Source organism: Mustela lutreola, chromosome 12, assembly GCF_030435805.1.
Source record: "Mustela lutreola isolate mMusLut2 chromosome 12, mMusLut2.pri, whole genome shotgun sequence".
NCBI classification, from domain to species: domain Eukaryota; kingdom Metazoa; phylum Chordata; class Mammalia; order Carnivora; family Mustelidae; genus Mustela; species Mustela lutreola.
Genome location: NC_081301.1, coordinates 62,081,744 through 62,100,015, shown reverse-complemented (window position 1 = coordinate 62,100,015; position 18,272 = coordinate 62,081,744). Strand labels below are relative to the sequence as shown.

Here is an 18,272-nt window from a genome sequence, read left to right as displayed (position 1 = left end):
GCAGAAGATAGGAGTAGTGAACTCAAAGGCAAGTCAGTGAAGAATTTGGATAAATTGAAACATGGAAAAAAATAGGAGAAACAATACAGAAAAGACTTTTGGACATAGGGGACCTGGTAAAAGGTATGCATTACATCTACTTGTAGTTCCTGAAAAAGAGAAAGGTGAAAACAATATTTGAAAATATAATCGCTAGAATTTTCAAAAGTGAGAAGATCCAAGCCCAGGTTAAAGACCTGTGAACACTAAGCAGGATAAATATAAAGAAAGCACAGTGGTGCTGGTGAAACTTAAAGGTAAAAACAGAAGGAATATGAGCTGAGTTTTCATCAGAAATAATAAAAGCTCTAGAACACATGGAACAGCATCTGAAAATACTGCTAAAAAAAATTCTCAACTTAGAAGTGAAAAAATAGTTTACAAAAAAATGAAGCCAAGATAGTGATGTTATCAAACCAAACCAAAGAATTCAGTACCAGTAGACTATTACTAATAAAGAATTCTTTAAGCACAGGGAAGGTAATCTCAGAAACAAGGAAAAACAGGAATTAAAGAACTGAGGAAGGATAACTGAACAAGTAAGTACAAACAGACTATTCACTAGTGAAGTTTCTGTGTAGAATGAAATGGATGACAACAGTGTAAAAAATGGGGGGTGATAAATGAAGCTATGAAATTCTGACATGATCAAGGTAGTAGTGAAGTAAAACTTAAGATTGATTTCTTGGGTTTATTTACATGGTATTATTACATGGTATATCCTTTAAGAACCACTGAATTAAACTTTTCATAGAATTATTAAGTATATATGATTTAATATATAATTGTAATGTAGCTAAATAGAATTTTAATGATAAAATATAAAAACATTAGCATATTAATAGGTGAAATGAAATAATTATAAGAATGAATCAGAAGGCAATCAAGAGTAAAAAACAGAAAGCTAGATAAAATGGAAAACAATAAAATGATAGAAACAAACCCAAATATTTCAGCCATTTATATTAACTAAATGTGAGCTAGATATTACAATTAAAGATGAATAGGATTAAAACAAAAAATCCATATGCTGCTTATAAGAAAGATTCCTTAAGTATGAAGTCACACAAGTTGACATTATAAAGATGGATGGGATTCCAGGTAGATGATAACAGTGTAGATTTTTAATCTCCCTAGATATTCTTACACAAACATATAGAACAACTAAAATACCTAATCCAGAATTCATGGGCAACTTGTATAACCATTCAGAGTGTTGTGGTATCCTCTACAAAAAAAAAAGAAAAAAGCTGGTGGGATAAATAACTTAAAGCTACAAGACCAGTGTGTTATTGGTAGCTGTGCAAGAGGTAGGAAGGGGTAACTGTAGGATATATGATGGACCCAAGAATTCTGAAATAATAAACTAACTTAGCAAGCTGTTTTGAGAAAAGCAGGTATGATGGCCATTTCTCAAAATGATCCCCAGTATTTCCTGCTTCCTCGTATTTATACCTTGCATTTTCCCTCCCATATTTTACTTTTTTTACATATTTTACATATTTTACTCTTGTGACCAATAGGATATGACAGAAGTGATAATTTACTACTTCCAAGATTCAGTTATAAAAACAGTGAATCTTCCATTTTGGGCTCTCTCAGATAAGTTCCTTTGGGGGAAGCCAGCTACTGTTTTATGAGGATTTCATACATCCTGGTGGTCTTGCCCTAGTTGAGCCTTTAGATGAGACTGCAGCTCTGGTCAACAGCTTGACTGAAACTTTGTGCAAGATCTTGAGCCAGAACTACCCAGCTATGCTGCTTCCCAAATCGTGATTCGCAGAAACTGTGAGGTAATTTTTGTTTTAAGGTGATTTGTTAATGTTACAAGAGGACTAAGGCAGCAACTGAAGCTAGAAGGGGTATGCACACCAGTTTAGGTGAGTACAAGCAATTTGCAATAAAATTTTAAGGCATTAGCAACCAGCAAGCTCTTAAAATTACCTAGCTAAAACTGTTCCAGGACAAAGCCCCATTAAGAAAAACTACTGGGAATTTAGTCCACACTGAGTAGGATAGGGACAATAAAGACAAAAATAAAAAAGTTAAAAATAGAGAAAGAGAATAGAGCCAGGAGATTTAAGAACGTAAGCTTCCGTAGTATCTTTTTAAAATAATTTGGAGGTGTAATTTACATACAACAATATTATATATATTTATATATATAATACTATATGTAATGTATAATATATATGTATAATATAAATAAATACTGTATATTTTAAGTGAATATTGGTAAGTACATACATCCATGCCACCACTGTAATCAAGATCTAGAACATATTCATCACCCCAGAAAGTTCTTTTGGGTCCCTTAGATATCTCCACTATCCTCAGCCTTGGCCCCAGACAACTAGTCATTTGCTTTTTGTCAGATTAGATTTTAGTTTCTGTAGTAGTGAATGCATTTCCAAAAAATAATTAAAATAAATGAATTCTATGGAACTCTATAGCTGTGAGCTAATAAAGCTAAGTGAAATTATGCCATCCAGGGATTCAGTACATTTAATTTTTTTCTTTTTAAAAGGCATTGATGTCAGATTACATACTAAGAAGAAAAAGGAAAAAATGTAAGGATGTTATCCTCATTCCTTTTAAGGAAAGTATCCCAGAAAGACATTCATGAGTCAAGAAAAGATGAACCAAGGGTTTTAAGTCTAGCCAAAATGGCCTTCAGAATAAAGGCTGGAGACAAACTGCCATTACTTTGGAAGAACTAGGGTAGCTATTCTCATGAATACTTCCTGGGGAATGTTCTAGAGAACTAGCTTCAGGCCTTCAAGGTGACTGAAGAAAATTTGACATAAAGTGCAGTGATAAACATTAAAAATATTTTTACATTTAGGGACAGCTGGGTGGCTCAGTAGGTTAAGCATCTGCCTTTGGCTCAGGTCATGATCCCAGGGTCCTGGAATCGAATCCCACATCGGGCTCCTTGCTCAGTGGGTAGCCTGCTTGTGCACGCTCACTCTCTGTCTCTCACACAAGTAAAAAAAAAATCTTAAAATATTTTTACATTTAGAAGTTAGGACTAAAGTAAGTACAAAGAAGAAAGTATAGCATGTAATGATTATTATGATCTACATCATAGATCTAACTGTAGGATATAGGTGGAAATAACACAAAAGGATTAAAACTGTTTTCAGTAATCATGATGACAACTAGTAAGAATGTCTTGTGTGTAATGTGGGATACAGCAAAGCAGTATATATGTAACACTCTAATTTAGATATCCCTGGTATCTTTGATAATTAGTATTTTCTGATTAGGGAAGAAGGAGAAACAGACACGTAATTGTTTTTTAAAAAGTAAATTTACCCTTTAGTTCTGACTTTGATCAAAGCATTTGTGTGAACTTAGGAAGTATTTTGTATGTGTATTCATGTGTATGCTTAAATTTTGTAGCTCTGTCCACTGAAGAAGCCTTGAAACAGTGATCAGTCTTGTTGCAGTAAGCTTTTCTAGTGCCTGAAGTATGGCTTTGAAGTATTTCCACCCAAAAGAAATTGGGCTTCCTTATAGATAGGACCCCAGACTAGGGACAGAAAATGTGCAAGATGAACTTGAAACATCTTGCCTTAGGGATGACAAGGAAAGCCACAAAGACTGCTGACTTCTCATCAGAAAAATTTGGGAGTCAGCTGGAAGTTCCTTTTGGCCAAAGATAGTTTAAATATCAACAAGGAAAATAGTTAAAATGCGTTGAAATACTTCAAGTATGTATGTGAATTCGTAGTAATACAGAAACTCATTGGTCACCTATATAGGACATTAGGGAACTATTTCTTAAAGTTGCCAAAGAAAATAATTAATCCGTATTTTTTACACGATATATCACTGAGTCACCAAATAATTGATGAGGTTTCTTTCTATTGAAGTCTAGCAAATAAATTAGAAAAGAATGCTAGAACTGGAACATCGACACTTTCTAAACCCCAGCGAATTAATCTTAGCATTGAGTATCGACGGCTGCTCTCATTATAGGAAAAGAAAACTAAATAAACTGGGTGCTTCCTAAGAGAATAGACCTATAAATAGTTTTACCAAAACATGAACCTGGGTTTGATTAAGCCTTTCTAAATGCAAGGATTGACTTTGTGTGTGTGTGTAAAGGGCCAGCCCTTAACAGTCAAATGGTCTCCACCATCACAGCTACTCAACTCTGCCACTGTAGCACAAAACCAACCATAGAGAATGCGTAAGTGAGTAGGTGTAGCTATATTCCAGTGAAACTTTATTTACAAAGCAGGCAGCAGACCAGGGTTTTTTACCTCTACTCTGGATCCAGCTACCAACTTACTGGAAATGCAAATAACAGAAAAAAACCTATTTAAACTACACTTTGGGAATGCAGATACCAGAATCAAGATACTGGGCAACTCTATAGGACAAATGGTGGTGGTTCTTCAACAAATTGTAAAGAAAGGTCTACAATAAATGTGGGAATTGATGGATTAGAGTCTTTAAAACACAGGCAAAACTATATAATATGCTTAGGAAGACAGGTGATAAGGCTGAAGAAAATTAAGGTAAATACAAGTCTTGGAAGGGAATAAAAGAGATTGAGGTTGGGAGGGAGCATGCCAAGGGCTTCTGAGGTAAACTCTTCTGCCTCCTGTTGTGGTCAGTGACTAGAGAATGTATACCTTATAACTGATTAAACTGTACATTTATGCAGTTTTCTGCATTTATGAATATCTGACATTAAAAGTTTAAATGTGTTGCATGTGAAAATATGGGAAAAATCATCAAGCAAATTCTAACCAAAAAAAAAGTACACTTTTGATATAGAATGCATTACTAGAGATACAGAGACATTTTGTAAGATAATTTAAGAATTCTAAATCTGTATGTGCCCAATAATATTGCTTCAGAATATAAACCAATGTTGACAGAGTAAAAGGAAAAGTCTATACGTAAATCCATAATAGTAGGAAACTTTGAAGAAGCATGTGTAAACAGGTATAAATTGTGTCTTTGAAGAATAAGGCTTAGAATCTGAAGGACTTTTCTTTTTAATAAGTAACGTTTAACTCAGAGACGTACTGTATTTACTGGAAATATGTTTAAATCTTTTATTTTGATTCATAGAGTACCATTCAACCTAGTGTTTATAACCTAGGTGAAATCTAACTTTTTTTTCCTAATATTGCAGTAAAGTTAACACTTTACTTTGAATAGTAACTAATCACTGTTGGACTTTTCCTGCCATTGGAAACAATAGCTCAAGGTGATTAGAATAGCTGGAATCCCAGTTTTAAATCAGTAAAGTCAGTGGGTTTCTGAAATGACTCTTAATTGTTTAGGGTTTAGATTTTGGTGGCAAAAGTTAACTTTTCTCCTTTTTTTTTAAACAGGGGTTCTGAAGGAAAATTAAATGACTGCCAGATAAGATTTGTAAATGAAATCTTTAAGATCGAGAAACCTGGAGCTCATCCCCTGTCATTGGCAGATGGAAAGTTTTTAAGTATGGATTTTTCTTATGAATTTAGACTACATGTGTTGTACTTGATTGGTATTTTAACCACCCAGGAAATAACTTCTGAGAAAGTATAAGAGTGTAGATCATACAAACATTTGCAAAACAACAATTTTGATCATTTTGGTTTAGTGGACTTAATGGATTTTTCTCAAATGACAAAATTTGTTTTCAAAAAAGTTTTTTCTCGGCATTTTATTGCCATTTTGTTTTCTATTAGATTCTGTCCAAATAACCCACTCAGTAATTTTGTGGCCACCGCAGATTGATTTTTAATAATGAGACTTATTTTTATATGAGTAGAGTCTGACAATGCCAGTTGAGCCATGAGTTTATGAGAAGTAATAAATAAGGTATGAACAATTGTGAGAATTGTATGTATTTCACTACATATTGTATTTGCTTAACATCATACAGCTGGTTGATAACGGAGGCAGGAGTAGATTTGGGGTCTTTTAATTCATGGCTTACTCACTATCTTTCCAAATAGATTACTGTCTCATACACTCTTCATTCTGGATTTTTTGGAGAAAGTAGTTTATTGACTTTATGCTACATGTCAATATCTAGTATTTTTTTTTTTTTAAGATTTTATTTTTTTAAGTAATCTCTATGGCCAACATGGGACTCAAAACCCTGAGACCAAAAGTTGCCTGCTCTACCTGGTGAGCCAGCCAGGAGCCTCAATATCTAGTATTGTTTTAGAAAAATACTCCTAACTAAAGGCTTCTGCTTAACTTTTTCTTACCGCAGTTGTGCAAGATAATAGCAAGACAATACCTTTAACAGATCAGTAAATAGACTTTCATGTTACTAGTCTAAGCCATTCTCATTCTTTGAGATTGCAATGCTGGTATATCTAGATTTGAATTAATAGCCTTCAGGCATACTCTGTATGATTACTGGTGTGGTTATATCCTAGGAGTAAAAGTAACTTGAATAAACCTGTTTCTTTTCTTTTTTTTTTTTTTTTTAAAGATTGATTTATTTTATTTTAGAGGCACGAGGAGGAGGCATGGACAAGGGCAGGGGGGGAGAAAAAAAAGAATCTTAAGCAGACTCCCTGCTGAGTGTGGAGCCTGATGCAGGGCTTGATCTTACAACCCAGAGGTCATGATCTGAGCTAAAATCAAGAGTCAGATGCTTAACCAGCTGAGCCACCCAGGTGCCCCTGAGTAAACCTATTTAATGTGAAGTTAGTCATTCTCAGTAAAACACAATACAAATCCAAGATAGATGAGGATTTTTTGTCTTTCTCTTATCTCTTAGTACATCTGTATTCTGTTCTCTCTCATTCTCCATATCTGTCCTCTGCCGAATACTAATCACCTTATAGCTACAACTTTAAATTTGTATGTAAAGAAATCATTTCACAGCAACAACCAGATTGCCTTTGATCACATCACTCTCTATACCAAAAATCTAAACATGTCAAAGGCATGTTTTTAAGTCTGTTATACAGCCATTAGTTACGTGTTGTCACAGCTCTCTTAGTGGAAGTGAAACAGAATTTTATCTGCCATTCATTAGCAGGAATAGGTTGTGACCAGTCAGACAATACTGAAATTAGTGCCTTTTCCCTTACCCCTGTCTCATTTTTCCAGTATGTTTCCCCATTTCCCTCATATTGCTACATCAGTTCTGTTATTGTAAATTTCCCACAAATGTATTGTGTACATTTATCAGAAATTCAAAATCCAGAACAATATTAATTTTAATATCGGGGGTGCCTGGGTGGCTCAGTTGGTTAGGTGACTGCCTTCATCTTAGGTCATGATTCTGGAGTCCCAGGATCCAGTGCCGCATGAGGCTCCTGCTCAGCAGGAAGTCTTCTTCTCCCTCCGACCCTCCCCCCTCTCATTCTCTCTCCTTCAAAATAATAATTTTAAAAATGTAAATGTAGGACTCCCAGGAAGTAATCATTCTAACATTCTATATCATTCTAGACATCTTCCACTATCTACATAATTCATCTTTGTGTTTTAAAAATAAAATTCTGTAGTTTCCCTTTGTGTTTCATATACCTGATTACGTCTGTATTATGGTTCTTGTAAACTTACCTATTTTTAATAAAATCTTTCCAACCATTTCTCTTTTGACATTAAATTTTTGTATTATGAACATTAAGGTTTTTTGTGTACATGTGTATATCTTACAATTTCAAGGAAACACTTTGGCAAAAGCTGTTTGGATTTAGATAGGTGGGGGGGGCAATAAATGCTACACCTCTTACGTGCCAGAATTCTGAACCAATTGACAAATAAGATAAAAATCAACTGAGTTAGAAATACTAATTTCTTTACTGATAAAAAGTATTTGGGGGCATAGCTTGAATGGGAACAAAAATGGGCTTGCTAACTCTTAAAATCAGCCCTCCCTTCTTACTTTAGCCCACTCAAGGAAAGATATAGGTCTACAGAGTACATGGTATTTAATAGTTCCATTTATTAAGGAGTTAGATCCAGACAACTTTGTGCAACAGAATGTGGTATTCCCTTGAAGTCTGAAGATACCTTATGGTACCCTGGTGAGTTCTCTGCATTGCCCCTGGAACTCTCAGTCTGGTCAACACAAATTTTAAAGGCAAGAGTAAAAAAAATTAAAAAATAAAGGCAAGAGTATACATTATCCTCTTGCAGGTAGAGATGGCTGCTCTGCATGGGCTTCATCCCTATTATTTTGATGGTATAGAATGAAGCTTAAGCATTTATTCATAAAGTCCCACACTTGATTATTCTTTGTATTTTTTTTTCTATTAAAAAAGCTGTATGCTATTTTCATGTGTTTTTCTTTGTAAAATTCATAGATAAAAAATGATCCTAACACTGGGCTTGTTATAAATTTATTCTTAATAGGGAAAAATGATCCTGAGTGTGACATTTGTGGTGGAGATCCAAATAAGAAATGTCATTCTTGCTCCTGTCATATATGTGGTGGAAAACAGGAACCTAACATGCAACTTCTATGTGATGAATGTAACATGGCCTATCATATTTACTGCCTGAATCCACCTTTGGATAAGGTCCCTGAAGAGGAGTACTGGTATGATTATCAAGGTTTTTTGTTACTGTTACTATGTTAAGAATTGAATGTGAAAAGAAGATTTTTGAAGATACAGAATGTGTATTAAAGTGCTTAAAAATTTTATAGCCAATGTTTACTTGCCACTGATAACCTTATTTGGTTATTATAAGGGTTTGGGAACCGGTTTCTAGCTCCACTTTTTAATCCTCGCAGTCCTTCTTCTAATATGGTGTCTGTGTTCTTTCAAAAATACAAACCAGATTGCATTAACCCCTTTATGTCCCCCTACAGGGCCCTAGAGGGCCTTCCACAATACTGTTTAATTGATTTCTCCAGGTGTATTTCTTATTTTTCTCTTTCATCTTCCCAAATACTCTGTACCCTAGCCAGATTAAATATCTTTCAGCTCCTTAAGTAAGTTGTCATCTTTCTCTCCTCTGGGCTTTTACACTGGACACATTTTCTCTTAGAAGCATTTTCGTCTTTGCTTAACCTTCAGGATGATATTTATTCTTCAGGTTTTCACTTAACTATGACTTTACCTGGGAAAGCCTTTATGGGTGGTCTTCTCTATCCCCATTATTTTATTACTTTTTGTGTGTGTGTGCTCTTTTAAAAAATTTTTTTAAATTTTTTTCATTTAGGGGCGCCTGGGTGGCTCAGTGGGTTAAAGCCTGAGGCTCAGGTCATGGTCCCAGGGTCCTGGGATCTCTGCTCAGCAGGGAGCCTGCTTTCTCCTCTCTCTCTGCTGCCTCTCTGCCTACTTGTGATCTCTGTCTGTCAAAATAAATAAATAAATAAATCTTAAAAAAAAAATTTTTTTTTCATTTAAATTCAATTAATGTATGATATATTATTAGTTTCAGAGGTAGAGTTCAGTGATTCATCAGTCTTACATAATACCCAGTACTCCTTACATCACATGCCCTCCTTAATGTCCATCACCCAGTTACCCAATCCCCAACCATCCCCCACACCCAGCAGCACTCATTTTGTTTCCTTTAAGAATCTCTTACAGTTTAGCTCCCTCTCTGATTTTGTCTTGTTATTTTTTCCTCCCTTCCCCTATATGTTCCTCTGTTTTGTTTCTTAAATTCCACATATGAGTGAAATCATCTGTTAATTGTCTTCTCTGATTAACTTATTTTGCTTAGCATAATATCCTCCAGTTCTATCCACATTGTTGTAAATGGCAAGATTTCTTTTCTTTTCTCTCTCTTTTTTTTTAAATGGCTGAGTAGTATTTCATTGTATATAGATAACACATTTTTATCTATTCATCTGTTGAGGGACATCTGGCTCTTTCCTATATTGGCTATTGTGGACATTGCTGCTATAAACACTGGGGTGCATGCCCCTTCAGACCACTACTTTGTATCCTTGGGGTAAATCCCTAGTAGTGCAATTGCTGGATCATAGGGTAGTTCTATTTTTAACTTTAAGGAACCGCCATACTGTTTCCAGAGTGATGTACCAGCTTGCATTCCCACCAACAGTGTAGGAGGGTTCCCTTTTCTCTGCATCCTTCCCAACTCTATCATTTCCTGACTTGTTAATATTAGCCAATCTGACTGGTGTGAGGTAATAACTCATTGTGGTTTTGATTTGTATTTCCCTGATAGAACAGGTGATGTGGAGCATTTTTTCATAGGTGTGTTGGCCATTTGGATGTCTTTGGAGAAATGTCTTTTCCCATCTTCTGCCCATTTCTTGACTGGATTATTTGTTCTTTGGGTATTGAGTTTGATAAGTTCTTTATAGATTTTGGTTACTAGCCTTTTATCTGATAAGACATTTGCAGATAGCTTCTCCCATTCTGTTGGTTGTCTTTTGGTTTTGTCGACTATTTCTCTTGCTGTGCAAAAGCTTTTTATCTTGGGGCGCCTGGGTGGCTCAGTGGGTTAAGCCATTGCCTTTGGCTCAGGTCATGATCTCAGGGTCCTGGGATCGAGTTCCGCATCAGGCTCTCTGCTCAGCGGGGAGCCTGCTTCCTCCTCTCTCTCTCTCTGCCTGCCTCTCTGTCTACTTGTGGTCTCTCTCTGTCAAATAAATAAATAAAATCTTTAAAAAAAAAAAAAAAAAAAAAAAGCTTTTTATCTTGATGAGGTCCCAGTAGTTCATTTTTGCTTTTATTTCCCTTGCCTTTGGAGATGTGTCTAGCAAGCAGTTGTGCAACTGAGGTCATAGGGGTTGCTGCCTATGTTCTCTAGGATTTTGGGGTTTTTTTTAAGATTGCAATTTATTTATTTGCCAGAGAAAGAGAGAGAGAGTGAGGACAAGTGGGAAAGTGGCAGAGGGAGAACTAGGCTACCCGCCGAGCAAGGAGCCTGATGCAGGACTTGATTCCAGAATCGTAGGATCATGATCTGAGCGGAAGGCAGATGCTTAACTGGCTAAGCCATCCAGGCATCCCTCTCCTCTAGGGTTTTGATGGATTCCTGTTTAACATCTGTCTTTCATCCATTTTAAGTCTATTTTTGTGTATGTTGTAAGAAAATGGTCAGTTTCATTCTTCTATATGTGGCTGTCCAATTTTCTCAACACCATTTGTTGAAAAGACTTGTCTTTTTTTCCATTGGATATTCTTTCCTGCTTCATCAGAGATCAGTTGACCATAGAGTTAGGAGTCTATTTCTGGCTTCTCTGTTCTGTTCCATTGATCTGTGTGTCTATTTTTGTGCCCATACCACACTGTCTTGATAATTACAGTTTTGTAATAGAGTTTGAAGTTCAGGATTGTGATGCCTGCTGCTTTTGTTTTCTTTTTCAACATTCCTTTGGCTATTTGGGGTTTTTTTCTGCTTCCATACAAATTTTAGGATTATTTGTTCCAGCTCTGTGAAAAATGTTGATGGTATTTTGATAAGGATTGCATTGAATGTATAGATGGCTCTAGGTGGCATAAACATTTTCACGGTATTTGTTCATCTAGTCCATGAGCATGGAACATTTTTCCATTTCTTTGTCTTCCTCAATTTCTTTCATGAGTGTTCTATAGTTTTCTAAGTACCAATCCTTTGCCTCTGGCTAGGTTTTATTCCTAGGTATCTTAGGTTTGTGGGTCAGTTGTAAATGGGATTAAACTACTTAATTTCTCTTTCTCCTATGTCATGGTTAGTATATAGAAAGGCAACCGGTTTGTGTGCATCAATTTTTATATCCTGCCACTCTACTGAATTCCTATATGAGTTCTAGCAATTTAGGGGTTGAGTCTTTGGGTTTTCCCCAGAGTATCATCTATGAAGAGTGGGAGTTTGACTTCTTCTTTGCTGGTTTGGATGCCTTCTATTTCTTTTTGTTGTCTGATTGCTGAGACTAGAACTTCTAGTACAATGTTGAATAGCATTTGTGAAAGTGGACATCCCATTTATGTTCCTGACCTTAGAGGAAAAGCTCTCAGTTTTTCCCTGTTGAGAATGGTATTTGCTGTGGGCTTTTCATAGATGGCTTTTATGATATTGAGGTATATACCTTCTATCCCTACACTGTGGAGTGTTTTCATCAAGAAAGGATGCTGTAGGGCGCCTGGGTGGCTCAGTGGGTTAAGCCGCTGCCTTCGGCTCAGGTCATGATCTCAGGGTCCTGGGATCGAGTCCCGCATCGGGCTCTTTGCTCAGCAGGGAGCCTGTTTCCTCCTCTCTCTCTCTGCCTGCCTCTCTGCCTACTTGTGATCTCTCTCTGTCAAATAAATAAATAAAAAATCTTTAAAAAAAAAAAAAAAAAAAAGGATGCTGTACTTTGTCAAATGCTTTTTCTGCATCTGTTGAGAGGATCATATGGTTCTTGTCCTTTCTTACATTAATGTGATGTCTCACATTGATTGATTTGCAGATATTGAATCAACTAGCAGCCCAAGAATAAATCCACCTTGGTTGTGGAGAATAATCCTTTTAATGTTCTGTTGGAATCCTATCTTGGTGAGAATTTCTGCTTCCGTGTTCATCAAGGATATTAGTCTGTAATTCTTTTTGGTGGGATCTTTGGTTTTGGAATAAACATAATGCTGACCTCATATAAAGAGTTTGGATGTCTTCTTTCCATTTCTATTTTTTGGAACAGTTTCAAAAGAATTAGAATTTCCCTGGGGAACCATCTGGCCCTGGGCTCTTGTTTGTTGGGAGATTTTTGATAACTACTTCAATTTCCTTGCTGGCTATGGGTCTGAATGTTCAGGTTTAGTATTCTTCCGGAGTTTTGGTAGTTTATACATTTCTAGGAAAGCATTCATTTCTTCCAGATTGCCTGACTTATTGGCATACAGTTGCTCCTAATAGGTTTTTATAATTGTATTTCTGCAGTGTTGGTTGTGATATCTCCTCTTTCATTCATGATTTTATTTATTTCAGTCCTTTTTCTTTTCTTTTCTTTTCTTTTTTTTTTTTTTAAGATTTTTATTTATTTATTTGACAGAGAGAAATCACAAGTACACGGAGAGGCAGGCAGAGAGAGAGACAGGGAAGCAGGCTCCCTGCTGAGCAGAGAGCCCGATGCGGGACTCGATCCCAGGACCCTGAGATCATGACCTGAGCCGAAGGCAGCGGCTTAACCCACTGAGCCACCCAGGCGCCCCTCTTTTCTTTTTGATAAGTCTGGCCAGGGACTCCCCAGTTATTTTAGATGTGCCTCTAATAGTACTTAATGATTATTAAATGGTTAAGATATGCAAACACTGATGAACTGCTTTATATGGATTATTGTATTTAGTCCTTTGAGGTTAATAAGTAGAACCAGGCACTAGGGTTAAATATACTGCATCTAACCTATACTACATCTATTAAATAGTCTTAGCTAGAAAACAAAATCATTAGAAAAAAGACTGGGAAGAACATACCCGAAATAATAATAAACTTTTTCATGTCATACTAAGAAGTTTTTCTTCTTAAGCTGTGGAGTGTTGCTGACGTGCAGGGTTAAGTTAAGGAATATCACACTCAGAAATACAGTTATACTTAAGATATAGTACAGGTTCCAGACCATTACATTAAGTAAATACCACAATAAGGCAAGTCAGATGAATTTTTTTGCTTCCTAGTGCATGTAAAAGTTATGTTTACACATGATGTCATAGTCTATTAAGTGTGCAGTAACATTGTTTCTAAAAAAATACATATGATACTTTAAAATACTTAAATGCTCCCATTACTAGCCATCATCTGAGCTTTCAGCAAGTCTTAATCACTGATTGCAGATCACCTTAACAATATAATGATGAAAAAGTGTGAAATACTGCAGGAGTTACCAAAATGTGACACAGAGACAGAAAGTGAGCAAATGCTGTTGGGAAAATCGCACTAATGGACATACTCAACACTGTGTTGCCACAGATCTTCAATTTGTAAAAAACACAGTATCTGAAGTGCCATAAAATGAGCCGTGCCTGTTAATAACATCACAGTTGGGTAGCTGGTATTATTGTGAAGAATAGATTGTTCTCCATTCCTTTGGCTTCTCCCCACCTGTTGAGAAGGTTGTTAATTGTATTACCACAGAAGCTATAAGAATGGGAGAAGCAAAGGGATCTAACTTCTTCCTTTTACCCCCTCCTTCTCCCTCGCATGGTCACAAGCTGTATTTTACCATCTATAAACAGTAATTATATTTCCTCTAAAGTCTCATATATTTTGTCTCATATATTTTTCTTCCCTTTTGTTTCAATTGAAATTGAAATTGGCGGATAGTTCCTATTTCTCTAAAATGCAAAGCCTTCTACCTGTACTCACAGTTCGAAAACCCTTTGCCTTTTCAGGAACTTCACTCCTATAGGTAATTCTCACATTGCCAGTACTGGGAATCCCATTTACAGATGCACCCCTCCCCTTGATCCTGTTTCTTTGCTTCCTTTATAGCAAGCTTCTGAAGAGCTATCTTCATTGATGATTTCTGTTTTCTCTTGTCTTGTTTGCTTTAGCTCTCCAATTGGACTTAGCTTCGCACAACTCCACTACATTTACGTTAGGCTTAAAGACACTTTCCATGTTGCAAAAATCCAGTAGTCACTTCTAAGTCCTCTCCTTACTTGTACATCTCAGTTCTCTGTTTTTATAGATTGTGTGATACCATATGACCTAATTTTCATTGTACCTCACTTGGCCTTTCCATATCTATCAGATTTAAGAGTTTTCCAAAGCACTGCTCACTTGCTTTTTTTGACTTCATGCTTGCTTCTTAGATGACCTCATCTGATCATGAGACTTTAAATACTGAGCTCATGGTTCTAAATTTTCAATATCTTTCTGTCTAATCGTCCCTGGGTTATATATTCCTGTATTCATTCAACTGTTTACTTGATGGACATCACAAAATTAGGCCAAATGGAGATCTTGATTTCCATAAACACACCCCCTAAAATCCTGCTCCTTCCCCAGTCTGCAGTAGATGCTGTAATTCATCTACTTGTTCAGGCTGAAAAGCTAAACTTCCTCTTTGCCCTCCTCACATATTCTACATCCAATAATACATGAGCAGGTCTTGTTAGTCCTCCATAATCTTTCTCTGCTCTCAACCCTTCAGTGCAAACTAATGTCATTTCCCTGAACTGTATATAAAACACCTAGCTGGGGACGCCTGGGTGGCTCAGTTGGTTAAGCAGCTGCCTTCGGCTCAGGTCATGATCCCAGCGTCCTGGGATTGAGTCCCACATCGGGCTCCTTGCTCAGCGGGGAGCCTGCTTCTCCCTCTGCCTCTGCCTGCCATTCTGTCTGCCTGTGCTCGCTCTCTCCCCTTCTCTCTCTCTGATAAATAAATAAAATCTTTAAAAAAATAAAATAAAATAAAATAAAACACCTAGCTGGTCTCCTTGCTTTCACATTGCTTACCAGCTGTCCTTTCTCCCACAGCAGCAGAATGATCTTACTAAGTCCTGAATTGGTTTACTCTTTGTTTAAAATCCCCTAGTGTTGTCCTGTTAGACTTAGATGGCATGAGCTTAGGTTTTATTCTGACATGGCCCTGCCTGCTCTATAACCTCATTGCTTATCTCTGTGCAGTTTATTTTGCTAAACTTCGGATCTACCCACGTTTATGTTGTTCAAAGCGTACCACTTCTTCTTATGCCTTAGGACTTGTATACTTAATGTGTTTTTGCCCAGAATGCATTCCCTGGCTAATTCATAGGACTGACCCCTTTGATCTCAGCTGGACTATCACTAGAAAATAACTCTATCGAGAAATCACAACCAACACCAAAGAAATACAAAAAATTATAAGAACATATTATGAGCAACTATACACCAGCAAATTTGACAATCTGGAAGAAATGGATGCATTCCTAAAGACATATAAACTACCGCAACTAAATCAGGAAGAAATAGAAAACCTGAACAGACCCATAACCATTAAGGAGATTGAAGCAGTCATCAAAAATCTCCCAACAAACAAAAGCCCAGGGCCAGATAGCTTCCCAGGGGAATTCCACCAAACATTTAAAGAAGAATTAATTCCTATTCTCCTGAAACTGTTCCAAAAAATAGAAATGGAAGGAAAACTTCCAAACTCCTATTATGAGGCCAGCATTACCTTGATCCCCAAACCAGAAAAGGATCCCATCAAAAAAGAGAATTACAGGGGTGCCTGGGTGGCTCAGTGGGTTAAAGTCTCTGCCTTCGGCTCGGGTCATGGTCCCAGGATCCTGGGATCAAGCCCCGCGTGGGGCTCTCTGCTCAGCGGGGAGCCTGCTTCCTCTTCTCTGTCTCTGCCTGCCTCTCTGCCTACTTGTGATCTCTGTCTGTCAGATAAATAAGTAAAATCTTTAAAAAAAAAATTTTTTTTTAAAAGAATTATAGATCAATAGCCTTGATGAACACAGATGCGAAAATTCTCGCCAAAATACTAGCCAGTAGGATCCAACAGTACATTTAAAGGATTATTCACCACGACCAAGTGGGATTTATTTCAGGGCTGCAAGGTTGGTTCAACATCCACAAATCAATCAATGTGATACAATACATTAATAAAGGAAAGAACAAGAACCATATGATACTCTCAGTAGGTACTGAAAAAGCATTTGACAAAGTACAGCATCCTTTCCTGATCAAAATTCTTCAAAATGTAGGGATAGAGGGCACATACCTCAATATCATCAGAGCCATCTATGAAAAACCCACAGCGAATATCATCCTCAATGGAGAAAAACTGAGAGCTTTTCCGCTAAGGTCAGAAACACGGCAGGGATGTCCATTATCACCACTGCTCTTCAGCATTGTACTAGAAGTCCTAGCCTCAGCAATCAGACAACAAAAAGAAATTAAAGGCATCCAAATCAGCAAAGAAGAAGTCAAACTCTCTAACTCTTTGCAGATGATATGATACTATATGTGGAAAACCCAAAAGACTACAAATCTGCTAGAACTTGTACAGGAATTCAGTAGTGTCGTGATATAAAATCAACGCACAGAAATCCGTTGCATTTCTTTACACTAACAACAAAACAGAAGAAAGAGAAATTAAGAAATCAATCCCATTTACAGTTGCACCCAAAATCATAAGATACCTAAGAATAAACCTAACCAAAGAGGCAAGGAATCTATACTCAGAAAACTATAATATACTCATGAAAGAAATTGAGGAAGACACAAAGAAATGGGAAAATGTTCCATGCTCATGGATTGGAAGGACAAATACTGTGAAAATGTCTATGCTACCTAAAGCACATTTAATGCAATCCCTATCAAAATATCAGCTTCTTTTTTTTTTTTTCAAAGAAATGGAACAAATAATCCAAAAATTTATATGGAACTAGAAAAGACCTCGAATAGCCAGGGGAATATTGAAAAAGAAAACCAAGGTTTGTGGCATCACAATTCCAGACTTCAAGCTCTATTACAAAGCTATCATGTTCAAGACCGTATGGTACTGGCACAAAAACAGACACGTAGATCAATGGAACAGAATAGAGAGCCCAGAAGTAGACCCTCAACTCTATGGTCAACTAATCTTTGACAAAGCAGGAAAGAATGTCCAATGGAAAAAAAGACAGTCCCTTCAACAAATGGTGTTGGGAAAATTGGACAGCCACATGCAGAAAAATGAAACTGGACTATTTCCTTAACACCACACACGAAAATAGACTCAAAATGGATGAAGCACGTCAATGTGAGAAAGGAATTCATCAAAATCCTTGAGGAAAACACAGCAGCAACCTCTTCGACTACAGCTGCAGCAACTGCTTCCTAGGAACATCACCAAAGGCAAGGGAAGCAAGTGCAAAAATGAACTATTGGGACTTCATCAAGATCAAAAGCTTTTGCACAGCAAAGGAAACAGTTAACAAAACCAAAAGACAACTGACAGAATGGGAGAAGATATTTGCAAACGACATATCAGACAAAGGGTTAGTATCCAAAATCTATAAAGAGCTTATCAAACTCAACACCCAAAGAGTAAATAATCCAATCAAGAAATGGGCAGAGGACATGAACAGACATTTCTGCAAAGAAGACATCCAGATGGCCAACAGACACACGAAAAAGTGTTCCACATCACTTGGCATCAGGGAAATAAAAATTAAAACCACAATGAGTTACCACCTCACACCAGTCAGAATGGCTAAAATTAACAAGTCAGGATATGGCAGATGCTGGCAAGGATGTGGAGAAAGGGGAACCCTCCTACACTGTTGGTGGGAATGCAGGCTGGTGCAACCACTCTGGAAAACACCATGGAGGTTCCTCAAAAAGTTGAAAATAGAGCTACCCTATGACCCAGCAATTGCACTACTTGGTATTTACCCTAA

At 36.9% G+C, this 18,272-nt stretch overlaps 1 protein-coding gene across 4 annotated transcripts in view; it reads left to right on the top strand.

Moving 5' to 3' along the window:
- The window catches only part of UHRF2 (ubiquitin like with PHD and ring finger domains 2), an 85,678-nt gene that overhangs the window by 45,249 nt on the left and 22,157 nt on the right, over window positions 1–18,272 (top strand). For all 4 annotated transcript variants that reach the window (XM_059143451.1, XM_059143454.1, XM_059143450.1 and 1 more), the window contains 2 exons: window positions 5,397–5,506; window positions 8,374–8,560. In XM_059143451.1, coding sequence (XP_058999434.1) covers window positions 5,397–5,506; window positions 8,374–8,560 — 297 coding nt within the window. The remainder of the gene's footprint in view (window positions 1–5,396; window positions 5,507–8,373; window positions 8,561–18,272) is intronic.